Here is a 26954-nt window from a genome sequence, read left to right on the forward strand (position 1 = left end):
TCTCCACTCCTCACGATGGGTTCTCATCATCGCCCCACCGCAGGGCAATGCAGCCTCGTGCAGCCACCGCGCCTCATCACCTGCCTTCTCCTACTGCTTCTTCTTCTGCTTCTGTCGTCGCCACTGACGCTCCCGTGCTCGGCGTCGTCGGCGGTGATCACTCACCTCCCGGGCTTCCATGGCCGCCTGCCATTCTACCTCGAGACTGGGTAAGCACTACTCACCGAGAGTCCCATTTTCTTCTACATACTACTACTATACGAGCATAAACTCATCACATAGAATTGGGTACATATGCACGTACATGTGTAATGTATACACAATAGGTACATTGGTGTTGAGGAGAAGACTGGCACTGAGCTCTTCTACTACTTCGTTGAATCAGAGAGAAACCCTGACACAGACCCTTTGGTACTGTGGCTAGTGGGTGGGCCCCGTTGTTCGGGCTTCTGTGGCGTTGTCTACGAAGAAGGTTAGCAGTCCATTAATCACCCCAAACTTTTTTATTTAAGAAAATAATTATTCACCCAAACTAAATCCAATGTTCTAGTCCAAAGGGACTGTTGTGGTGAATATTAATTATTCATACATCTTTTTGTTACGCATATAAATACTAAATATCCATTCACTACGCCAGATCCTCACACCTCTGACGGGATACCTGTGACGGGCAAACGATTTGGTCACTAGTGACCATTACCTCTGACGGGTCAGACGAGATAACGTCACCGGTGAGCCATCCGGCCGCGGACCGTCACAGGTATCCCCTCACCTGTGACGGGCCGAAAGGAAAACCCGTCAGAGGTATACCAGTGACGAGTTTTGCTTCCAACCCGTCACTGGTATCCCCTCACCTGTGACGGGCCGATACATTAGAAGCCGTCAGAGGTGATGGGCCGCCACCTGTGACGGCTTTCATTTCTAGCCCGTCACAGGTGAGCGGATACCAGTGACGGGCCGTTGAATAGAAGCCCGTCAAAGGTATGAGCAATACCTTTGACGGGCTTTTTTTATCTAACCCGTTTGAGATGTGTTGGGTCTATAAATACCCCCAAACTGCCAACTGCTTTCCATCCCGACCATTGTACTGTTCACAAATCGGTTGGGAGGGCAAGGGGGGCGAATTTTTGCTAAAATTCAAGGTAAAAAACACATTATTCTCCATTCATTCTCAACATATCGATCATCATTTATTTTTCTTCGTATGTTGTTGATTTCAGATGGATCGTAGATGGATGTACTATGCGCATCGTTCGTCTACCGAGTATAGAGAGGGGGTCACTGAATTTGTCACATTTGCGGATAATGACAGAAAAAGTAGGATGAGCATGCACATGTTGTGCCCATGTAGGGACTGTAAGAATGAACAGATGATCGAAGACAAGGATGAAGTGCATGCTCATTTGATAATGAATGGATTCATGAAGAAATATACCTGCTGGACCAAGCATGGAGAGCAAGAGGCGCCTGATGTCGCAGCTGAAGAAGTGTTGGATCAGGATGTAGAGAACACCGCCGCAGCTCGAGAAGGCATGTTCGTACCTTCTCCTTTAGATGGAGAGACCATAGATTTGGACACTCAATGTCTATCTACAATGTTGCATGACATTGAAGACGCAGAGGACAACGACAGAGATTATGAGAAGTTTAGTAAGTTGGTGGAAGATTGCCAGATGCCGTTGTATGATGGATGCAAGTCGAAGCACAGCAAGTTGTCATGCGTGTTGGAACTCATGAAGCTTAAGGCTAGTAATGGCTGGTCGGACAAGAGTTTTACAGAACTCCTTGAGCTGTTAAAGGATCTGTTGCCAGAGGGGAACAATTTACCTCAGACGACATATGAAGCGAAGCAAGTATTATGTCCGTTGGGCCTGGAGGTCAGAAGAATTCATGCATGTCCGAACGACTGCATTTTGTATTACAAGGAATACGCTGACTTGGATGTCTGCCCTATCTGTGGGGCATCAAGATACAAACGAGCAAAGAGTGAAGGTGAAGGAAGTAAGTCAAAGAGGGGAGGCCCAGCAAAGGTGGTGTGGTATCTCCCAATTGCGGAGCGCATGAAGAGAATGTTTGCAAACAAGGAACAAGCTAAGCTTGTGCGCTGGCATGCCGAAGAACGGAAAGTCGATACTATGCTGAGGCACCCAGCAGATTCAGTACAGTGGAGGACAATCGATAGGATTTACCAGGAATTCTCAAATGACCCAAGAAACATGCGTTTCGCAATGTGTACGGACGGCATTAATCCTTTTGGTGATTTGAGCAGTCGTCACAGTACATGACCAGTTCTGCTTGTTAACTATAACCTTCCTCCCTGGTTGTGTTTCAAAAGAAAGTACATTATGCTTGCCATGCTCATTCAAGGACCGAGACAACCTGGCAACGATATCGATGTGTTCCTTGAACCGATAATCGATGACTTCGAAAGGCTATGGAATGAGGGCACACGAACATGGGACGCATATGCACAAGAGTATTTCAACCTCCATGCCATGCTGTTTTGTACCATCAACGATTATCCGGCCCTTGGCAACCTTTCTGGCCAAACTGTGAAAGGGAAATGGGCGTGTTCGGAGTGTATGGAGGAAACAAGAAGCAAATGGTTGAAGCATTCACACAAGACGGTCTACATGGGTCACAGGAGATTTCTCCCAAGGTATCATCCGTATAGGAATATGAGAAAGAATTTCAATGGACACAGAGATACAGCCGGACCCCCGACAGAGCTAACAGGGACAGAGGTGCACAACTTAGTGATGGGAATAACCAACGAGTTTGGAAAAAAGAGGAAAGTTGGAAAGCGAAAAGAGAAGAGCACATCGAAGGAAAAAACAGAGGAGCATGTGGAAAAACAAAAGACAAAAGAGAGGAGCATGTGGAAAAAAAAGTCAATATTTTGGAGACTACCATACTGGAAGGATCTTGAAGTTCGCCACTGCATAGATTTGATGCATGTCGAGAAGAATGTATGCGAGAGTTTAATGGGATTACTGCTTAACCCAGGTACTACAAAGGATGGTCTCAACGCCCGACGAGATCTGGAAGATATGGGTGTTCGGTCGGAGCTACATCCCATAACCACGGAATCCGGCAGGGTTTACCTTCCTCCAGCCAGCTACACTCTCTCGAAAGAAGAGAAGATTGATTTGCTAACATGTTTGAGTGGTATAAAGGTTCCATCTGGTTACTCATCAAGAATCAGTAGGCTCGTTTCACTGCAAGATCTTAAGTTGGTTGGAATGAAGTCGCATGATTGCCACGTTCTTATCACACAGCTGTTGCCCGTTGCAATAAGGAATATTTTGCCTCCTAAGGTGCGACACACGATCCAGCGGTTGTGTTCCTTCTTCCATGCAATCGGCCAGAAGATCATTGATCCCGAGGGACTAGATGAACTACAGGCAGAACTTGTGAGAACCCTATGTCATCTTGAGATGTACTTTCCTCCAACTTTCTTTGACATAATGGAACATCTTCCGGTGCACCTTGTGAGGCAAACAAAGTGCTGTGGTCCAGCATTCATGACGCAGATGTATCCTTGCGAAAGGTACCTGGGGATCCTTAAGGGTTATGTACGGAACCGTTCACACCCCGAGGGGAGTATCATCGAGAGTTACACCACCGAAGAGGCCATCGAATTTTGTGTGGACTACATGTCAGAAACATCTTCAATTGGATTACCACGATCTCATCACGAAGGGAGGCTTGACGGTGTTGGTACTGTTGGAAGAAAGACTATTAGGTTGGATCGGAAGGTGTACGATAAAGCTCATTTCACGGTACTACAGCATATGACTGAGGTGGTGCCGTACGTTGACGAACACCTTGCAGTTATCCGACAAGAGAACCCAGGCCGATCAGAGAGTTGGGTCAGGAATAAGCACATGTCTTCTTTCAACGAGTGGCTGAAGAACCGAATTGCCAGGTTGCAGAACTTGTCTAGTGAAACACTTCAGTGGTTGTCACAGGGTCCTGAATGGAGTGCCACCACCTGGCAAGGATATGACATAAATGGATACACCTTTCACACGGTAAAGCAAGACAGCAAATGCACAGTGCAGAACAGTGGGTTACGCATCGAGACTGCTAGTGACGGTGGTCGTCGTGATCAATACTATGGTAAAGTTGAGCAAATATTGGAGCTAGATTACTTGAAGTTCAAAGTCCCGTTGTTTCGTTGTCGATGGGTCGATCTTCGCAATGTAAAAGTTGACAATGAAGGTTTCGCCACTGTCAACTTAGCTAACAACGCGTACAAGGATGAACCGTTCGTTCTCGCCAAACAAGTTGTTCAAGTGTTTTACATAGTTGACCCGTGTAACAAGAAACTACATGTTGTTCGTGAAGGGAAAAGGAGAATTGTTGGATTGGACAACATTGCAGACGAGGATGATTACAACCAGCACGTCCACGGCATAGGTCAAGAAATACCTCTAGAAGAGGAGGAAGAAGAAGATGAAGTTCAATATGCACGTGTCGACCATGAGGAAGGATTATTTTTGTAATTTATGTACGTAGTTTATGTCTACATGTCTGTTATCTGTATGACTCTAATATGTTCGCAATGATCAATAGTATATTGCTTATGAAATAGTCAAATAAAATAATTAAGTGAAGCACCCACTAGAAGTGAAATAAAATAATTAAGCAAGTATAAGCATTGGAAATAAAATAATTAAAGTAGTATAATAATGAAGTGCAATTACTACTGTTAGTGAAATAAAATAATTAAGTATAAAAAAATATGTAGTGTATGTTAAAATATGTTAAGGAAAATAAAAGAACTAAGTGAAATAAAATAAAATAAAATTGCTCTAGGCAAACTCACCTGTGACGGGCTCTATCTGTAGGGCCGTCACAGGTGACCTCACCTGTGACGGCCTAGAGAGTTGGGCCCGTCACAGGTGGTCTTACCTGTGACGGCTCCATGGTTGGCGCCCGTCACAGGTGAGGCCACCTATGACGGCCACATAGTTGGCGCCCGTCACAGGTGAGTTTGACTAGGGTTGACCTAGGGTTGGACATATTCTAGATCGATCCAGATCCGGCACCCACTCTCACTCACTCACTCTCTCGAACGCCGCCTCGCCTCTCTCTCTCTCTCGATCCAGACCCTCCTCTCCACCGCCCTCCTCGCCGCCGCCCTCTCCGCCCTCTCCGCCGCCTCCTTCTCCACCGCCGCCTCCTCACTCACTCTCTCGACCGCCGCCGTCCTCTCCACCGCCATCTCCACCGTCGCCGCCTCAACCTCTCCTCCGCCCTCTCCGCCGCCATCTCCGCTGCCCTCTCTGCCGCCATCTCCGCCGTCCTCTCCACCGCCATCTCCACCGTCGCCGCCTCAACCTCTCCTCCGCCCTCTCCGCCGCCATCTCCGCTGCCCTCTCTGCCGCCATCTCCGCCGTCCTCTCCACCGCCATCTTCACCGTCGCCGCCTCAACCTCTCCTCCTCCCTCTCCGCCGCCATCTCCGCTGCCCTCTCTGCCGCCATCTCCGCCCTCTCCGCCGCCGCCTCCACCGCCGCCCTCGCCGCCGATCGTCCTCTCCGCCGTCCGTCCATCGACTTCCCCGACCTCCTCGACCCTGACCTCCCCGACGCCGGGATCCCCGACCACCGCCGACCGCCTCGACCTCTTCGCCACTGCCTCTCCGCCGCCGCCACCAGGATCCAGGACGACTACGGCCTGCGCCGCCGTCTCCAAGTACGCCGCTTCTCCAAGTATGCCGCCACCCTCCCCCATTCCTCCTTTTTTCGATGGATGAATTGCATTGTTTAGATGAATGAAATGTGATTTGTTGTTTCGATTATTGGTGCTGCTGTATAGATGAATTAAATGTGATTTGTTGTCTGTGGATGTTTTGGATGAATGTAGGGGCTAGATTTTATATACATGAATCTTAGCATCAATAGAGGATCTTAGCATGAATTTTGCTGCAGTGGATGTTCTTTTCTTTATGGATAAGAACAGATTATCTACACTTATTGATTTATATACCCTTGTTGTCTATGAATAGTTGAATTGTTGTTTATATACATGATTTATATACCCCTGCTGCTGCTGCCACATAAATTATTGTGGGCTGTTTTATTATCTACACTTGCCCCTTGCTGTCTATGTTTGCCCATGCTGCTGCTTATGGTTGCAACTGTTAGTTAAAACTTGAATGTGTAAAAAGATGCAACTTGGATGTGGATTTAAGTGCCATTTGGACATATAACCATTCATGGAGTGTGTACTGCTATATATGTTGTTTTGTTCCCTTTTGCTAGACCTATTAAATTTTGTGGATCATGTTTACATTTAGCTGAAAAAGGATGGATTGATAGATTGGCAATAGTGTTTCTAGCTAGGTAGGGTAGCTAGCTAGAAATAGTTTATTAAGCTAGCTAGTTAAGGGTTATCAAACCATCACAAAATACAAAATGCATGGGGAATTTTGGTGGTTTGGTCAGTGTAGTCCACGGACGGAACCGACCTACACACCAAAATTTTCAATGCATTTTGTTTTCTATAATTCTTTGATAATTAAGGACCTTTATTAGGTGTAGGGTTTGAAATCTAGTTACAAGGGAAGAATTGATAGATTGGCCGCAGATTTAATGTAGTTCCGAGGTTATCAAACCATCACAGAATACAAAATGCATGGGGAATTTTGGTGGATAGGCCAGTGTAGTCCATGGACGGAACCGACCTAGACACCAAAATTCTCCATGCATTTTGTTTTCTGTCATAATTTGATGATTAAGGAAATTTGCAGATTATCTAAACTTGTTGATTTATATACCCTTTTTGTCTATGAGTAGGTCAATTGTATGAATTGTTGTTTATATACATGATTTATATACCCTTGCTGCTGCTGCCACAATGATTGTGGGCTGTTTTATTATCTAGACTTGCTTGAATTGAATGGATGAATTGCTGTTTACATGAAGTTAGTAGTACTGTCTCCTTTTTTATCTATACCCCTGCTACTGCTGTTATTGTGGGCTACTTGTTAATACACCTGTTCCTTGTTTTATGTTGTTGCTGCCCCTCTCCAAGTATCTTTGCCCCTGCTTCTGCTGCCCAATGTGTTCCTTGTTAAATGGCCAGTGATGAATTGCTCAATAAGAACAGATTATCTACACTTGTTCATTTTTTTATCTATTCTTCTTTTTGCCCCTATTGTGGCTCAATAAGTGATGAATTGCTCAATAAGTGAATCTTGAATGTGGATTTAAGTGCAACTGCTGCTGTCTATGTTTGCCCTTGCTGTCTATGTTTGCCCATGCTGCTGCCTATGGTTGCAACTGTTAGTTAAGAACAGATTTTCTGCACTTGCTCTTTTCTTCTGGATTGATAAGAGGAGTATATCTAGACATGTTGTTTTAGTTAATTTGCCCCTGCTGTTGCTACCCCTGTGGCATATATACTCCTCCTGCTGCTGTTTTATGTCAATCATGCAAATTCTGTACCCTTGCTGCTGCTGTTTTTTAAATTTGCATGATTGATTCAGTGGTTATATATCTCTACACTTGTTCTTTTTTTATGCATAAGAACAGATTTTGTGCACTTGCTCTTTTTTTATGCATAAGAACAGATTTTCTGCACTTGTTCATTTTTTTATCTACAATAATATATGCATGATTTATATACCACTGCTGTTGTTGCCCCTGTACTTCTTGTTAAATGGCCAAGGATGAATTGCTTAATAAAATTCTATCTATACCTGTTCTTTTCTTTATGGATAAGAACAGATTATCTACACTTGTTGATTTATATACCCTTGCTGTCTATGTGAATTTCCCTCTGCTGTTGCTGTTTATGTGAATTTCCACCCTGCTGTTGCTGTTTATGTGAATCTCCCCCTGCTGTTGCTGCCCCTGTGGCATATATACCCCTACTGCTGTTATATGGCCCTGCTACTGCTCTTATTGCTGCTATTATATGGCCATGCTATTGCTACTGCTCTAATTTCCTGCACTTGCTATTTTCTTTATGGATAAGAACAGATGAACTACACTTGTTCTATTTTATGGATAAGAACAGATGAACTACACTTGTTCTATTTTCTTTGGGTTGCTTTTTCCTCCTAGTAGCTGATTTCCTCTTTTTATCCCTTCATGCAAATGATTGTAATTGATGCATATTTCTCAGCAAAACTGAGGCCATATCTTTCATAGTGTACCCCGTATTACATTGGATCTAATGCTATTTAGTCTAATGGTAGGAAATTTATAATCTTTTTCGCGAAAGTTAAACCATGTCAACGCCCGGCGCAAACCCGCCCTCCCCAACACCTGCGAGGATCCAGGAAGAAGCAAACCCAGCCACAGAGGCAGTTGCCGAAGGTCATCCCACGACAACGGTGGTCCAACAACCCGAAATTCATGGTAATTTATAGGATAAATTTTCACCACATGACCACATAAATTTTAGCTAGCACCCCTTAGCAAATATTGCCTTCTGTTTGTGCTGCAGAATTGCCGCAGGAACAACATACGTCGATGTCGGGCGGGACAAGTGCAAGTAGGTCTAGTAGAAATCCGCGGTCACAAAATATATGGCCGACCACAGTGCAAGTTATAAGAGAGGTTGACGCTAGTGGTAGGCCCACGGCGCCCAGGACTGTCATTGGAAGATGGTCTAACTGCTGCGGGCTAGCCGCACGTGAGAACTTCGGGATCCTCCATAAAGATATCGGGAAGGTCACAGAAGCCGAGAAAGAGTGAGCTTGGACGGCAATGGAGAAATGGTTCACATTTCCAGCCGAAGCAAAGGATAGGCTCAAGCGGAAGGCATTCCAAAAGATGGGCAAAGCTTGGAAGAATTGGAAGTCGAAGCTCTTCACCGAGTTTGTCAACCCGCCCGGCAATCATACGCCGTTCGATGAATACCCTCAAATAACCGAAGCGGTGTGGGAGGAATTCTGCTCTTTCAAGACCACCCAAGAGTTTAGGGAATCAAGCGAGGCACATCGTGTACTGCAACAGCGGAATGAGCACCCGCATCGGCTGGGCACCGCAGGGTACATCGGCAAGGAGGCAATATGGGCCCAAGAAGATGCAGCCGCTGCAGCAGCGAATGTCCCTGCCCCGTTTTCAGACATCCCTGAACAAAGAGCTCGCAACTGGGCGCGGGCAAGGGGTAAGGTCAACCCGGACGGCTCTGTCACATTTGAGAACAAAAGTGATGCCGTCGTCTATCAGGAACTGGTGAGTTCGCTACTTAACCTAACTAATTTCCGTTCGTATAAAGTACAAGTTCGTATAAACGACTATCTTCTTTTCTAGTTGGGCTTGGTTGCTGAACAAGCTTCACAAAGCGAGGTTGAGTCCGCGCCGAAGAGGCGCGAAGATGACATCCTCACAAAGGCGCTCGGAACCAAAGAACATCCTGGCCGAACTCGGGGAATTGGTAGCGATGTGCCCTGGAAGCATGGACTCCCTCAGTACAGCTCCCAATACAGGAAACGGAAAGTCTCCAAGGAAGAGAAGGACGCTCGTTTGAAGGCCGAACTTAAGGTTGAGGCCATTCAAGAACTAGAAGCTAGCATGAATGCAAGGGTGGAAGAAAGGGTTAACAAGGTCCTCGCCGACATGAATATACCCCGAGTCACAACACCTGCTGTGCAACCAACTCCTCGTGTACAACACGACGCGAGTCCGTCACAGCATAGGAGTAGTTGTGCATCCACAGAGGTGCCGGCCCCTGGTCTCCCGATCGCACCACTAGCTGCAGTGGACCACATCGAGGTAATTGTTGTTATCCGATCCATATCTAATAAAAGACATGTACACATTCCAATATTAAATTCAAACTTTCACCTTATGCAGGGCGCAGCACAGTGTGTCCTACTAGCGAGAGTCCACCCAACTTTCGCTCCTGAAGTCGCTGAGGGCATGGCTTTCAAGCCCTCGGTTACAGACAAGGTCCACGGCGCAGACCTGCTAGCTGGGTATGCCAAGGTGTCCATCGATACAGTAAAGGACACCTGGTCAGGCTATCCGCTGCCCGTGCCCCCAAATGATGAAATCATGACTTTGGGCGATGCGCGCAAGACGTTCATACAATGGCCCAAAGAAGACATAGTTGTGAAGATGACTCCTCGTCCAAGTCGACCGACGGAGCTTACACCTCCCAAGTCTAAGCTATCAATTGAGGCTCCCCGTGGACCGGCATTGTCAGTACCTCATTCTCCCGGTGGAGCTGATATGGACTTGGCAGATATAGCTCAAAGCTTGGCTCCAATAAAGACCACAAGAAAGGCCGATAGCTCCCCACCACTTGTCAAGGGCCAGAAGCGTGAACGCGGCAAGGGGAAGGTCGGGGAGTTGGCGCCGGAGCCAAAAAGGGGCAAGGCTGCGACGTCGATGCCGGTGAGCAAATCGGGGAAGGTCGTGAGGGCGCCAGCCCAATTTGAGCTAGGCATGCCATTGGTGGAGGACAATGTGTTAGCTGTGATGGGTATTGCTTGCCGAGAGCTACATAAGCAATACATGGAGCTAAGCAATGCCAAGCGGAAAATGAGGGAGTCATCCATAGTAGGACATCACGACCACCAGCCGTTCCTATCGTCGCCTGCCTATATAACTATAGGTTTTGATGACCTCTTCGACCTTTTCAGGATCCGGAAGTTGGACACTGGTCTTCTAAAATGCTACTCCTTGTAAGTGCATACCTTCTATACTTGTGATATGACTGGACTATATCTCCTAATTAAATTAGTTCTAATACGTAAATATTTTAAGGTTGTGTTGGATCGAGAGTCGTCGCCATGGTAATCAGGTTGGGTTCCTTGATCCATCCATGGTGAATGAGGTTAATTTACGACAGAGCTTCACTGAGGTGGTTGACTATGTCAACCGGTGTTTATGGGCCCATCAAGACAAGGAGTACATCATGTGCGCACACAACCAAGAGTAAGAGGACAATACCCTTCGTGTCTATTGTTTTTGAAGTTAAGGTTCTTAGTACTAACGCTACATAACCACTGCGCAGGCGACATTGGATTCTCCTAGTCATCGTACCTAAGTGGAGTAGGGTTACCTACCTTAACTCCAATAAGTCCAAAGATTATGATTTCAGTGAAATCACCAAGGCCTTAAATATGGCTTGGGGCCCATATGTGGAAAAGGGTGGTAGGCACAAGGAGGGCAAGAACGAACTTTATCATGACACCAAGTTTGCATGCGCACAACAGATCGGAGACCAATGTGGTTTCCACGTGTGCCACAACATGTCAACACTTCTAAGAGAGGTGAAAGATTTCGACCCTGAGGTTGTTGCTAATGGCGAATAAGCTCATTTCAATATCTACATTACTATTCAAAACGTGCTAATTAACCTCTTATTTATTAAACAGAAAGGTAGAGCTGGCTTCAAGATCTCACCCATCAACCCCCCCACTATCAGAGGCGAAGTGTGCGCCTTTATTCTTGCAGAAATAATGAACAAGAAAGGACGTTTTCATGCCAAATAGACTCATGAACTTGGCTAGATAATTTATTGTGATGTAAAAAAGATGTTTTTATAATTTCTGGCGATGTAAAAAATTATGTTTTTATAGAGTGCAATGTAATTTACTTTCATATGTGCAATATTTATGGTACTTTACTAAATTGTCATCACATTTGATCAACTACGATTTATGTTGTACTATTCATCTGTTTTTGTCACGACCGGGAAAATTGCCTTTTCCCGAACGCCAGTGTATTAATCCCCGTCCCAGGAAAAGCCGGGGTACACCACACAAACATGATATAAAAGACACATCTTTATTATATCGATAATATTTACATTATTACAAAGGCACTTCAGGCCTGACAAACAAAAATAAACAGCAGCGGACTAGCGGGCCTACGGCTCCATCTTCATAGGCGCTCAACTGGGGTATAAGCCAGGACTCCACCTAAGACTTCTTCTCCAAAGCTTCTCTTACTGAAGGGGGGAAAAGATTGAGCAAGAATGAGTACAACCACAGTACTCAGCAAGCCACACCGGAGATGCATAATTAATGTAAGGGGGTACAAGGGGTGATAATATAAGGGTTAGGTTTTGCAGAAAACAGCATTCAAAAGTCACTTAGTTGCCCAAAGCCATTTCATAAAGACGATCCTAGAGCTACACAGTATTATTAAACAAGGCCGTGAACCCTCACGAACCTGCCTTAACCCAAGGCCTACGATGATTCAGACCGAACTGGCAACCCGACCCTGGGTCCCAGCTCGTCCCAAGCCAACCCAGGCCAACCATTCCACATTTTTGTTGTTGAGCAAATTTTAAGAATTAAAACACTGACTTGGGTACATTGCTCGGCTTGCCCATAACCGAGGGCGCGGCTATTCGAATAGATTATACTCTGATCAGAGGTGTACATCTTTACCCACAAGACACGTCTTCCTCACGTGTAACCACGTGCCACATACCACCACGGTATACGGACGGAAGACGTGACATAGTTCCCAACCCATCCTAGCCATAAACAAGAGTACCGACCCAATCCCACCTACGGCCGGAACCTCCGGGACAGGCAGGCAGGACTGAGCCCCTAGCAGCAGGGCACCAACCCTCTGCCATGACATCTCGACTACCGGGCCGCAGCTCGTGTAGCCTTCATTTGCCCTGGAGAATGTCCATCGACCCCCGACTTCATCCATCTCCAATCCGTGTACTTTTGTTTATAACCAGGCTGAGCCACAAACTAAGCCTTACCCACTAGACATGTGGAAGTACGGTAGTGCTTTGCAACAGAGGCCCAAGCTTAATCCTTATAGTACCCGAGGTACGACTAACAAAACCCAACCACGCACCTCGAGCCCAGCCTAAACCATTTTGGGGGTTTTGAAAAGAGGGGGAGGTGTGTCCAATTCCAACATAAGCCAACCATTCCATAGTGTCCAAATGATATGAGAATTCCCAAAGTCTAAAGTTATAACACCACCTAAAGTTGCCTAATTAACCAGCGAAGCATCTACCTAAGTTCATACTAGTGGAACCATAAATAGAGTAACCACTAGTTGGGATTTTATTTTCCTAGGGTGAACAAGGTAATAATAACTATAACAATAATAATAAGGTCATAACAAAGGTAAATAGGCATGGCTAAATAAAACAGTGAAAACGCGGGAATTTAAATAAAGCGATAATGCATTAATTTAAATTAAAATAATTTTGTAAACTGGGATTCAATATGCTCAAGGATGATGTGACTTGCCTTGCTCGCTTTCCCAAACGTCGGCTTCAACTTCCACGAAGAGCGGATCTTCCGAAGCTGCAGCGTCTACACGACCAACGGAAAAGAAAAGGCTTTTACTCTAATAAACTCCATACAACAAGCAGGAACAAAGCACAAAAATGGGTTCTTGACTTCTTAAGGAAAAATTAGAGACTTGAACGGTCCAATTCCGAGTTCAAATGGCCAAGTTATGGCCATTTGAAGTTTGTATGCTCTTTAAATGGATATTTACGAATTTCTTCATTTAAATTTTAATTTAAAAACTCATTTATTGCGTCAGCCGGGAGAGAGGGCGCGCGGACCGGGTCCACGGGAGTGGGGCCCACGCGTCAGCCTCACGGTCCACGGTGGACCGGGGGCACGCGGCTGACGCCGGCCGGCGCCGTGGGTCCCACGCGTCAGCCGCACCCGCGGGCGCGGGCGGCTGACGGCCGGGCCCCACCTGGCAGCCGCGGGGCGCGCCCGAAGGCAGCCTCGCCGGCACGGCCGACGGGAGACGGCGCGCCCGCGCCCCGATGGTCACCGCCGGCGACCACCGGCGCGGCGGAGCGGCGCCCGAGAGAGCGGAGAAGAGAGGGAAGCGAAAGGGGCGGTCCACGGCTCACCCCGGGACGACGAGGACGGCGGAAACGACGACCGGAGTGGAGGAAAGCGGCGGCGCGGTTCGGGACGGCGAGGACGACGGTGCTCCGGCGGTCGGCGGGCGAAACGGAGGAGCGGACGAGGCCGACGACGACGCGGCGAAGCCGATGGAGGTGACGCCGAGTCGGGAGGAAGTCCGGGGCGACGACGGCGGCGAACCGGAGCTCGGCGGCGACGGCGGAGAGAGAGGAGGACGGCGCGAGCACGAATCCGAAGGGGAGAGCGAGCGGCGAGTGGCGGAAACGGAGGAGGGAGGCACGGGGAACAATTATATAGCGTCGGGAGAGGGAGAGAGCGGCCGGAGAGGGAGGAATCGGCCGCGGAGATCTCGGCTCCATCAATGACGCCGGCGAAACTTGCGGGATTAAATCCGAACGAATCCGAGGGAGAGAGAGAGGGAAAAAAATCGGGGGAAAACGGAGAGGGAATCACGGGGAATGATTCCCCCCACTTTATTGCGCGCGGGGACGGCGGGATGCGGCGGAATCCGCGGCGGCGGCGGCGCTAGGGCACGGGCGGGCGGCGGGAGCGGCGCGAGGTAGGCGATGACGGGTGGGCCCCACCCGTCAGCGAGGGTGGCGGGCGGGCCCGCCCGTCAGCGGCGCGCACGCGGGGAGAGGCCGAGTGGGCCGCGGGGAGGAGGAGAGAGAGGGAAGGAGATGGGCCGAGCCGGCCCAAGAGGGGGAGGGGGGGAAAAAGACTTTTTAGGATTTTTCTTTTTATAAAACCATTTTAACTTTGTTTATTTCTTAATAATTATTATTTGTGCTCTGAAAATTCCACTAAAATTTGAGGGCTCCTTTTAGACCAAGGAGAATTTAACAAAAATTCTCCGGGCCACATTTGAATTTTTCTTGTACGTATTTTAGTGTTTGCCAATTTCTTTTCGAATTTTAATTAATTCTATTATTCCTTTTAGAAAATGATTTTTATTTCGGGATGAATTTATCAGGACGTGACAAATCCACCCCCCTTACAAGAATCTCGTCCCCGAGATTCGAGGAGGCTAGCAAGAAGATAGGTTGGGTGGTCTTCTCTTCTTGTTTGACTTCTTCCGTCGCGTCTTTTATAACAAACTTGCCTAGCAAAACTTCTCCACTCTAGGCTGCTTGGCTCGATCCCTTGTTGCAGATGGAATCTTCTCTTCACCTGACTTGTCCCTGGTTGTACCTCTAGCTGACTTCGACTGGGTTGCGGCACTTGAAGATGGGGCTTCAGTTCCAGAACTTCGCATAGTTCATATCTTTGGAGTCAACCTCATACAAGTTACCACTTCATGTCATGCGTCGTAACCTGCTTGTCATTACTAGGATACCATGCTTGTCATCATAAGGATATCAGGCTTGTCATTTACTTCTAACTTGCCACAAACTGCCTCATATTAGCTTTCCTGGTCTCCGGGTGCTAGCTACTTCTGCTATTCGATGCGAGGGTCGATAATTTTCGCCTTTCAGTTATGTTTCTCAACAGAGCCAACTTATCCCACTTGACATGCTTTGACGCCTTTCCAGATGACTTTACTGCTGGACTTGTTATTGTTTGATCGTTACCCTGCCAAATCTGAAGCTTCGCTGTTACATGTGATTTTAATCTGACCTCTGTAAACTATCTTCGAACATATCACTTGGTTCATAACTGGGAATAGCTCCCATGAACAAGCAGCTCGGATTTACTTTCTTTATGTTCAGTTTACTTTCCACTATTCTCTCCATGTTGTCATTATTTAGCATTCAACGTATTCCTTTACACCTTCAACCTTGATGTGTTCTTTCCCATTGGATCATCTCCCAAGACATGGCATTGCCTGGTAACCGGTGGTTGCACTTTTCACTCCGTGTAGCATCTGATACCGAGTTGAAGATTTCACTCCTTGTCTTCATAGAAACACTTTTACCTAGGTCATCTTGCTTACTTAATGACAAGGTGACTGTTGCGGGGCAATTACTATCAGGGGTCTTCCTTGAGCGATGCAGAGCATGTTTCTGTTTATCAATCACCTTTCGGCCTACTTCTTTCATGCTGGAGAAACATCTTTGCCAATCTCTTTTATTAATCATCTTTCGGCTTATCTCTAACAGGTGGTATTCTTTAATGTGGATTGCGGACGCTTCAGGGGACGATGAGGTCCTTTGGCTTGCTGCCTTTCGGTGAAACCTTGATGTGGTTCGTCAAAAAGCTGCACTGACTACCTTCAGGGAAATACATTGCTTGCTATCTGTATCTATGCCACTAGGGTTTAATTGCCGATGGTCATCTTTAGTGCTTCCTCGAGATGGGGAGTATCCATATTGTTCTTCTGCCATATCACCTTTGACCCTTTTCTGATACCTGATAGACTAATTACCAACCATCGACTATTATGTTCTCAAATATTGATGTCTCCTGGATCTTCCTAACTGTTTGCAGGTATATCCGATCTTATCAATGTAGAGGCATGGCGGGTACCCTTAGGGGTTTCCTCCAACAATCCTTATCTTGATCTGTAAAAGGCGTATCCAAACTCCTATCCTCAACTACTGTCTCGTTGGCTTTTTAACCCAACACAGTTTAATTGTTTTTCTTTTCCATCCACAGGTTGGTTATTAACTCGAGGTTAGAATATAGTTCCTCTGACACGAGACCCTAGGTCTCCTTTGTCAGTAAACAATTATACCCATGATCACATATCCGCATCTTTCAAAAGAATCCTCTTAGAACTTGTTTTTATTACACATGTCTCCCTTATTACACGAATACAAGGCCCTGCCTTAAACAAAAAGGGGAGGTGCTTAACATCGGTACATTGCATCCTCAACATGAATCATCTCTAAACATAGCAAGCTCACTGTTTACAGACATGATTATATTTATTAATTACATGATTGCTGCAAACTTTCGACTGCACAATGATAGGTAGCGAACTGAAAACCACAAGCGTGGCTGCTCATTTTGATTCTGGAGAGATATAGCGGGCATTGTTCTAGTGACTGCATCATCCTTGATTGGTTCTGTGATGATGTGATAGGACTGCATATTGCTATTATTCACCGGAGAAGCTTCCTTCTGAGTGCTGTTTGAGGCGAATAACGGTCTTCTGCTTGGTATCGCCCTCCGGAGGTTGATTGCCCTTCGCTTGGCCTGGAGTAGGTCGGGGAGAGACACAACTTCTTCCATCGACGACAATTCTTTGCTGAGGCCGTCGGTGCAGAGAAGGGTTAGTGCTGAAGGTATTATTGCCATGATTTATTGCAGAGTTAGGTGGAGCAAGAGGAGCATTGGTGCTGTGGATGATATCATCGATGTTGTTGTTGGAGCTGACTAGCTGACGAGACAATCGTAGGGTTGTTCGTTGGATTTCTGCGGTCTTGGTCAACAACACACTGAGTTGGCAATCCTTGGGCACATGGTTTGTTCCTTCGCACAGAAAACATGTCACCTTGCGAGTGGGACACTCCCCTGGTGGATGGTCTTCTTCATAGTGAGTGCAGAGTGTGAGACACATGCTAGCAACGTGTCCAATTTCTCCACAACGGGTGCAGGCCTTTGATCCGAAGAAGACACATCTGAAACTCTTAGTCCAAACAAATGTCTCTTGGGTTAATCACTTGATTTTCTTCGCCATCAATCGCTAGGTTATTTGATTCATAATAGATTATGAGTTTACGGAAATGAGACCCTAGGTCTCCCTAATCAACAACAAAATGTACACAACTCACAGCACTTGCAATCTTAACATGGATCCTTCATAAACTTATCAAACTCCTTCATAATCTCATGTTTCTCTGTCATTACATGATTGACGGGGAACAACTATAAAACAAAAGTATTTGAACACTGATATAAGAGTATTATGGTTGCTTCTGACTAGCGCTAGGCTTAACAGGTACTGCATTTGCTCCAGTGACCACTTGGCGATTGGCATGTCTGCTCCCTTAACAGGTACTACCGTTGTAACAGACAATAACTTTCTCACGCTCAGGTTCTTCATCTTGTACTTGATTCCTTGGCTGCTGTGCTGGAGCATCCAAAGGTACAATGCCGATACTGGCCTCTGTCTTGTCAACTGATGGCTGGGGCTGAAATTGAGCATTGACACCTTGTGGTAATGCACTCGCTGGAGTTGGAGCTGTTGCAACGCGGGCTATAGGACTGCTTCGGGATACATGGATGACAATTCGCTGAGGAGCAAGCTTCTGATTGCAGGGAGTTGCGTGGACTGACGTGCCGGCAGCTATGTTTCTCGGTTTTGGGCACTTGTCGGCGAAATGACCCATTCCTTGACAATTGAAGCAACAGATATCTTCCCGGACTCGGCATTTTCTTTTCTCATTTTGATTCCTCTGTCCTGGCACTGGAGTTAGGCTGAAACTGTAATCTTGGCGAGGATTTGTGTTGCCTTGATGCTTCTCTCCATTGGAACTGGCGGGTTGGTTGGCCATCTTCTTCGTCAGCAGAAAACTGAATTGACAATCTTTTGGTACATGATCAGTTCCTTCACAAAAGAAACAAGTGATCCTGCTCGTTGGACACCTGTCGGGTGGATGGTCTTCCTCACAATGAACGCATGTAGTGGCACACGAGCTGGCAACATGACCGATTTCTCCACAACGAGAGCATGCCTTACGTTCCATTTCATCTTCATCATCTGAGGAGACTTGATCTGAATCTTCACTATCAGACACTCTACCTCCATTAGCTAAAAGATGCTCTGTCAACTGTGGTGCACCTCGGAAGGTATTTCTTCTTTGACGTTTTGTCATTCCTAGTGGAGGCCATTCTGTGCTGGTAATGATCATCTTACGGACTTCATCTTCGGTTCGCATGGGTGTTTTTCTTTTCTGCTGAGGACACTCCCTTGCATAGTGCCCTTGCTCATCACACCTAAAACAAATGATACTTGCTTCTTTTGAGTCAACATGTGGCACGTCACCATGGGTCCTTCGGGATGCTGGCGGCATGCTGACTTGTGGTGTGAGTGCTTGGACTGCCTCCAACTGCACTTGAGGTTGTATTTGACTCAGGTTCAGAATTGGCGTCTGATGCTGCTGTAGTATCTCTATAAGCAATCGATTCTGGTTAATCAGGTGTTGAACCAGTGTCACACAACTGGTGTCTGGTGCTTCATTCACTCGGGGGCTTGAGGTACCAATGTCCTGACTTCTGACCTTATTGTCTTTCTCATTGTCAGCCATCTGTTGCAAAGGTTTGGAGAGGGAGAGAGGGAAAGCAAAGGGGAGAGACAGATTAGAAACTAAGGATAGGACCTTAACAGATCTAAGTCTTTTGCTGTTATGATGTATGTTAGGCTTATTCTGCAAGTTGATTAAGCAAACAACCTAGCATGGTTACATCACCACCCACCGATGCAAACCACGCGCTACACACACAAGCAAGGAAACACACGACTAACGACTCTACCCTAGAGGGTGGCTTAGGTTCTGTGACGGGTTCTCCAAGATCTTCACTGCTTCTTCTCAGCTGGCTTCACTGCTTCCTCCACTTCGCTAGCGGATCCTGCAGCCTTCTGGAGCTTCGGCAGACAATTGACGACATCTTCTTCTTTGCAAAACTAACCATCTAGTACTAGTTGAAATTTGAAGAAGGAAGAAAAGAGTAAACCTTTTGCAAATAGCATTAGGGGAAGAAGAAAAAGAGGAACTTTCGCAAATAGTTTTATTTATAAAATATGTCCTTAGGTTTTATCCACTTGGCTTATCCTACAGTCGAGATGGCTCTGATACCAGCTTGTCACGACCGGGAAAATTGCCTTTTCCCGAACGCCAGTGTATTAATCCCCGTCCCAGGAAAAGCCGGGGTACACCACACAAACATGATATAAAAGACACATCTTTATTATATCGATAATATTTACATTATTACAAAGGCACTTCAGGCCTGACAAACAAAAATAAACAGCAGCGGACTAGCGGGCCTACGGCTCCATCTTCACAGGCGCTCAACTGGGGTATAAGCCAGGACTCCACCTAAGACTTCTTCTCCAAAGCTTCTCTTACTGAAGGGGGGAAAAGATTGAGCAAGAATGAGTACAACCACAGTACTCAGCAAGCCACACCGGAGATGCATAATTAATGTAAGGGGGTACAAGGGGTGATAATATAAGGGTTAGGTTTTGCAGAAAACAGCATTCAAAAGTCACTTAGTTGCCCAAAGCCATTTCATAAAGACGATCCTAGAGCTACACAGTATTATTAAACAAGGCCGTGAACCCTCACGAACTTGCCTTAACCCAAGGCCTACGATGATTCAGACCGAACTGGCAACCCGACCCTGGGTCCCAGCTCGTCCCAAGCCAACCCAGGCCAACCATTCCACATTTTAGTTGTTGAGCAAATTTTAAGAATTAAAACACTGACTTGGGTACATTGCTCGGCTTGCCCATAACCGAGGGCGCGGCTATTCGAATAGATTATACTCTGATCAGAGGTGTACATCTTTACCCACAAGACACGTCTTCCTCACGTGTAACCACGTGCCACATACCACCACGGTATACGGACGGAAGACGTGACATAGTTCCCAACCCATCCTAGCCATAAACAAGAGTACCGACCCAATCCCACCTACGGCCGGAACCTCCGGGACAGGCAGGCAGGACTGAGCCCCTAGCAGCAGGGCACCAACCCTCTGCCATGACATCTCGACTACCGGGCCGCAGCTCGTGTAGCCTTCATTTGCCCTGGAGAATGTCCATCGACCCCCGACTTCATCCATCTCCAATCCGTGTACTTTTGTTTATAACCAGGCTGAGCCACAAACTAAGCCTTACCCACTAGACATGTGGAAGTACGGTAGTGCTTTGCAACAGAGGCCCAAGCTTAATCCTTATAGTACCCGAGGTACGACTAACAAAACCCAACCACGCACCTCGAGCCCAGCCTAAACCATTTTGGGGGTTTTGAAAAGAGGGGGAGGTGTGTGTCCAATTCCAACATAAGCCAACCATTCCATAGTGTCCAAATGATATGAGAATTCCCAAAGTCTAAAGTTATAACACCACCTAAAGTTGCCTAATTAACCAGCGAAGCATCTACCTAAGTTCATACTAGTGGAACCATAAATAGAGTAACCACTAGTTGGGATTTTATTTTCCTAGGGTGAACAAGGTAATAATAACAATAACAATAATAATAAGGTCATAACAAAGGTAAATAGGCATGGCTAAATAAAACAGTGAAAACGCGGGAATTTAAATAAAGCGATAATGCATTAATTTAAATTAAAATAATTTTGTAAACTGGGATTCAATATGCTCAAGGATGATGTGACTTGCCTTGCTCGCTTTCCCAAACGTCGGCTTCAACTTCCACGAAGAGCGGATCTTCCGAAGCTGCAGCGTCTACACGACCAACGGAAAAGAAAAGGCTTTTACTCTAATAAACTCCATACAACAAGCAGGAACAAAGCACAAAAATGGGTTCTTGACTTCTTAAGGAAAAATTAGAGACTTGAACGGTCCAATTCCGAGTTCAAATGGCCAAGTTATGGCCATTTGAAGTTTATATGCTCTTTAAATGGATATTTACGAAATTTCTTCATTTAAATTTTAATTTAAAAACTCATTTATTGCGTCAGCCGGGAGAGAGGGCGCGCGGACCGGGTCCACGGGAGTGGGGCCCACGCGTCAGCCTCACGGTCCACGGTGGACCGGGGGCACGCGGCTGACGCCGGCCGGCGCCGTGGGTCCCACGCGTCAGCCGCACCCGCGGGCGCGGGCGGCTGACGGCCGGGCCCCACCTGGCAGCCGCGGGGCGCGCCCGAAGGCGGCCTCGTCGGCACGGCCGACGGGAGACGGCGCGCCCGCGCCCCGATGGTCACCGCCGGCGACCACCGGCGCGGCGGAGCGGCGCCCGAGAGAGCGGAGAAGAGAGGGAAGCGAAAGGGGCGGTCCACGGCTCACCCCGGGACGACGAGGACGGCGGAAACGACGACCGGAGTGGAGGAAAGCGGCGGCGCGGTTCGGGACGGCGAGGACGACGGTGCTCCGGCGGTCGGCGGGCGAAACGGAGGAGCGGACGAGGCCGACGACGACGCGGCGAAGCCGATGGAGGTGACGCCGAGTCGGGAGGAAGTCCGGGGCGACGACGGCGGCGAACCGGAGCTCGGCGGCGACGGCGGAGAGAGAGGAGGACGGCGCGAGCACGAATCCGACGGGGAGAGCGAGCGGCGAGTGGCGGAAACGGAGGAGGGAGGCACGGGGAACAATTATATAGCGTCGGGAGAGGGAGAGAGCGGCCGGAGAGGGAGGAATCGGCCGCGGAGATCTCGGCTCCATCAATGACGCCGGCGAAACTTGCGGGATTAAATCCGAACGAATCCGAGGGAGAGAGAGAGGGAAAAAAATCGGGGGAAAACGGAGAGGGAATCACGGGGAATGATTCCCCCCACTTTATTGCGCGCGGGGACGGCGGGATGCGGCGGAATCCGCGGCGGCGGCGGCGCTAGGGCACGGGCGGGCGGCGGGAGCGGCGCGAGGTAGGCGATGACGGGTGGGCCCCACCCGTCTGCGCGGGGGGCGGGGGGGCCCGCCCGTCAGCGGCGCGCGCGCGGGGAGAGGCCGAGTGGGCCGCGGGGAGGAGGAGAGAGAGGGAAGGAGATGGGCCGAGCCGGCCCAAGAGGGGGAGGGGGGGAAAAAGACTTTTTAGGATTTTTCTTTTTATAAAACCATTTTAACTTTGTTTATTTCTTAATAATTATTATTTGTGCTCTGAAAATTCCACTAAAATTTGAGGGCTCCTTTTAGACCAAGGAGAATTTAACAAAAATTCTCCGGGCCACATTTGAATTTTTCTTGTACGTATTTTAGTGTTTGCCAATTTCTTTTCGAATTTTAATTAATTCTATTATTCCTTTTAGAAAATGATTTTTATTTCGGGATGAATTTATCAGGACGTGACAGTTTTCTCCTTTTTTTTTTCCCTTATTGACAGGTTGTGGAGGTCGAGTACATTATGGCTTTAATCCATTTGGTAAGTATATATGCGGTTCTATGAGCAATGACCGAAATTGTGGCTTTCAAGGGTGGTGAATTTGCTGTGCAAAATTGTGGCATTTGAACTGCATATATGTGTTGTTGGGGATCTGTGATGTTTGAGATGGATCTGTGATGTTATATTGGGGGGGTGATGTATCTGTGACTAGAATATATGTGTAATGTATCTGTGTTTCAGAGGGCATGGCTAGCAAATCCTGAGGCTAGCCAATATTTAGCATTTATTTTTTTTCTGGAATTAACTCATCAGTGACGGGTCGGAACAAAAATCCGTCAAAGGTAACCTAACCTGTGACGGACTAGCAAATAAAGGCCCGTCAGAGGTGACCTACCTGTGACGGGCCTTTACTTTTGGGGCCGTCACAGGTAGATCACCTGTGACAGCTTCTAACTACGGAGACCTCAACCTCTGACGGCCTTTATTTAAAGGGCCGTCAGAGATGAGTCACCTGTGACGGGTCCTAACTCGCTCAAGGCTAGCGGAGACCAACACCTCTGACGGCCTTCTAGTAACTTGCCCGTCAGAGGTGGGTGTCACCTGTGACGGCCGGCCACCCGTCAAAGGTGACTGGACTCACCAGTGACCACTGATCACTGACCATGCGCGAAGCCGTCAAAGATGAGGGTTTGGGCCCGTCACAGGTGACCTTGGCCAGTGTAGTGATTGGTGATGATTTTTTACAGGTCCTTTGAATTTTTTATTGGAAACTTACAATGGTAGTTCGCCAAGATTGGTTTATAATCAGTACTCATGGACACAGGTGATATATATCCTACTCCGAAACCCTCATGAACTTCCTTTCAACCTTGTTTTTACTTAGTAATTTGTGATTCAAATTTACTGTTATCAGATGGCAAGCATAATTTTCTTGGATAGTCCTGTCGGTTCTGGTTTCTCATATGCGCGTGATCCCAACGGTTATGATGTTGGGGATATATCATCTTCTTTACAAGTGGTTACATTTATGAAGGAGGTAATAAATTTAGAAGCATATTACATACCCTAGTATAGTAAGAATGGAAAAAACACTATGCCTTTGTGTTCTAGTTTATTACTTAATTATCATCTTGTGCATACTAATGTAGTGGCTCAATGATCACCCACGCTATTGCTCACATAATTTCTATGTTGGGGGAACCTCATATGCTGGAAAGGTGGTTCCAGTTATCACGCAATACATTTCAGAAGGTAATCAGTGATACACTTCACATACTCTAAAATGAATTAGATGATAAACTAATTGGCAGTTATAACCATATGTTTTAGAACCTCTGTCGTGTTCTTTCAAATATGTATAAAATTGTTCTTTAAAAGTTCAAACTAATCTCAGAAGTCAAATTATGCCGCATGGGAGTGACAAGACTCACCATATTTTTAACTGTTCAACTTGTTTACATGCCAATGAATGATCGTGGTACATTTTTTTAGCTAGTTTCTTACCTTGTCTTATTTTCTTCCTACTCACCAGCAATTGATGAACAAAGGCAACGACCATGGATCGACCTTAAGGCATGCCATTTTATATCTCTCAAACAGTTTATAAAAATTTCGATAATGTGGCTTCATGTCTCTTACTATTTCTTGTGCCTGAATACGAAATCAGTTACAGGGATATATAGTTGGCAACCCCATTACAGGTTCAAAATTTGATAAAAATTTCCATGTTCCCTATTCTCATGGCGTTGGAATCATATCTGATCAATTGTACGAGGTAACTTCATATCTAAACACTCAATTTCAGTGGGGTAACACTACTGCATAACATTTCCTATTTCTCTTTGAAGGCAGCGGTAACACATTGCAAAGGACATTTTGTGAACCCAACAAACCAATTGTGTGCTAATGTCTTGTCTACTATTCATAAAGTAAGGTTATTGCACTGTACTAATTTCTATGTTTACTAATATTCATCTAGTATTATCTTACTGCACAAATCCCATGTGTAGCTCATGTCTGAAGTTTCGGATGGAAATATCTTAGAGGATAAATGTGTTAAAGCTGCACCAAAACCCACAATAGATGTTTCAGCAAGCAGGGCACTGCTGGAAGAATACAATCAGCTACACAAGCCACCTATTCGACCTTCTATTGATTGCTTAGTAAGTCTGTATTATCCATGGATCCATTGTGCTAATTTGATTCAAGAACGTAGAATTTTCTAGGAAATAGATTTGAGTTTTGATCCCACAAACACCTAGCCTAAACAAGATCACCAATTCTATTGGTGAATAAAGTGATAGAACCAACCACAATTAGATGAAGCCATGAATGCCATATGGTCACACTTGTTAGCCTCAACTCTGCTGTTGGTGTAGGTGAGGCAGGAGACTGGCTTGATGCCAAAGGCGTCGTTGTCTCACGGGTAGATGGCTATGGGCATCGTTGTCCTTTTGAACCATCCTTCTCCAATGTCCTTGATCTGTCCTTTAATTTGGGTCCCTTCCAGCGCCTCTAAGCAGTGGCGGAGCCAGCACCGCCGTAAAGTTAAGGAGACTAGTAACATTTCCTAGTGACCGATTGATTTTTATACGCGTCGACGTCTAACGGCAATGGAGAGAGCAGCGACGGAGCCCGGGCGGCTGCCCGACCTGCCTAGGAGGTGTCTCAGCCGCTGCCTCTAAGGATGGAAGGATAGATTTAGGATTTTCAGTGGAGTGTTAAGGATATACGAGATCGTCATTCATTATACAAGTCCATTCCCTTCTTTATATATGACGTTGGCAGGACTCGGGCTGTTAAATAGAAAGCACAAGCATCTCCAGTCATGGCGCAATCCCTTTAGGAAGGTGTGTGAGTGACAAGCGGGGTGGACCATGTCCCCTGAAGACTCGGCCGTCATTGTTAGGAGCGTATTGTCTTTAGGTGGATCGAGCCGTTCATGCGGGTCATGGCTATGGTTAGCCAAGATCAACTGATATTAGACAGAAGGTTGTGTAGATACATTACATTGCAGGGTTCATCGTCATGTTTTTGTAATGTTAATTTTCTTCTTATTTCTTTATTGAATGCAGTCATATCGTTACTACCTATCATACTGCTGGATGAATGACAATACGACCAGAGATGCTCTTAAGATCAAGAAGGTAACCATATGATATGTCCTGCCTTTACAAACATGGGCATAGATAGGGGCTTTCCTTATATGAAATGCTTTTCAAATCTTAAAACATAATAGTAGAATATATGTATCATCTTGCACATGAAGTAAGCAAAACTGATGCACTAATTGCACAAATATGGCTACAGGGAACCATCGATGAATGGTTGAGATGCAATAAAGGTGTACTTCCCTATGCTCAAGACATCCCAAGCAGCTTGAATTACCATTTTAATTTGACCACAAGAGGTTACCGAGCACTTGTGATGAGGTGAAATATCACCAAAGGAGAAAAATCAATTATCTGAATCATTCGTACATGTTGAATATTATTCTATATCTTAAAATTACAATGATGTTGATCTGTGAGTGCAGCGGTGACCATGATCTCATACTGCCATTTTTGAGCACTCAGGCATGGATAGGATCCTTTAACTTCTTCATAGCTAATGATTGGAGAGCATGGCATGTGGATGGCCAGGCTGCAGGGTTAAGCCATATAATTCTTTTTTTCATATACTCTCAGTTGATGTTATTTTTCATGTTTGCCTGATCTGATGAGGATAATGCATTGCTTTTCTTTCCCTTTTTTTTTTTTGCACATTTACAATTGAGTATGCCAACAACTTGACCTTTGCCACAGTAAAGGTGATTTTATCCTTTAATGTTCATTCGCTTGACCTTTTCTAGTTGTGGATCCGATATGTGTCCATATATATAGTGTCCACCCCTTGACATACATAAGTGACATAAATGAAGAATTGTGGATGATTCATTTGGTTGGTTGTGCAGGGTGGTTCCCATGTTGTTACAACAAACAAGCCTAAAGAATCTTTTGCCATGGGGAAACGGCGGCTAGCCAATAAGCCTCTGTGATGTTGCCAGCTCTTATTTGTCATAAATGTTTGCACGGTTTTAACTCAACCATGTCCATGCTATCCAAGTGCCACAATTCTTGAAAAAAGGAACTATTTGTAATGGAGCCCAGATGAATAGTGTTGTCGATG

The 26954-nt window shown here is 46.3% G+C and overlaps 1 protein-coding gene and 1 long non-coding RNA gene across 3 annotated transcripts; both read left to right on the forward strand.

The window, feature by feature from the left end:
• LOC107277598 (serine carboxypeptidase-like 18) lies at nucleotides 1–26928 on the forward strand. Its single transcript, XM_066311539.1, has 12 exons — nucleotides 1–209; nucleotides 327–472; nucleotides 23534–23610; nucleotides 23701–23823; nucleotides 24460–24561; nucleotides 24635–24715; nucleotides 24797–24949; nucleotides 25862–25933; nucleotides 26097–26218; nucleotides 26323–26436; nucleotides 26550–26595; nucleotides 26740–26928. The coding sequence occupies exons 1-12, from the start codon at nucleotides 16–18 to the stop codon at nucleotides 26821–26823; spliced, it is 1314 nt and encodes a 437-aa protein (XP_066167636.1). The 5' UTR covers nucleotides 1–15; the 3' UTR covers nucleotides 26824–26928.
• Nucleotides 10583–11636, forward strand: LOC136356932 (uncharacterized). 2 transcript variants are annotated; one of them, XR_010741965.1, is made up of 4 exons: nucleotides 10583–10650; nucleotides 10733–10903; nucleotides 10983–11262; nucleotides 11347–11636. It is a non-coding gene; the product is annotated as an uncharacterized lncRNA (long non-coding RNA). The 2 variants fall into 2 exon arrangements; XR_010741964.1 differs by having other exon boundaries at nucleotides 10588–10903.
• Nucleotides 26929–26954: the final 26 nt, after the last annotated feature.

Source organism: Oryza sativa, chromosome 6 (genome assembly GCF_034140825.1).
Source record: "Oryza sativa Japonica Group chromosome 6, ASM3414082v1".
In the NCBI taxonomy this organism is placed as follows: domain Eukaryota; kingdom Viridiplantae; phylum Streptophyta; class Magnoliopsida; order Poales; family Poaceae; genus Oryza; species Oryza sativa.

What these genes read in the sequence shown, in the direction of transcription:
- LOC107277598 (XM_066311539.1), top strand. Translation starts at nt 16, where the DNA reads ATGGGTTCTCATCATCGCCCCACCGCAGGGCAATGCAGCCTCGTGCAG. An exon ending in CCATTCTACCTCGAGACTGG is followed by an intron (nt 210 to 326) that starts GTAAGCACTACT and finishes TATACACAATAG; the next exon opens with GTACATTGGTGTTGAGGAGA. An exon ending in TGGCGTTGTCTACGAAGAAG is followed by an intron (nt 473 to 23,533) that starts GTTAGCAGTCCA and finishes GATTTTTTACAG; the next exon opens with GTCCTTTGAATTTTTTATTG.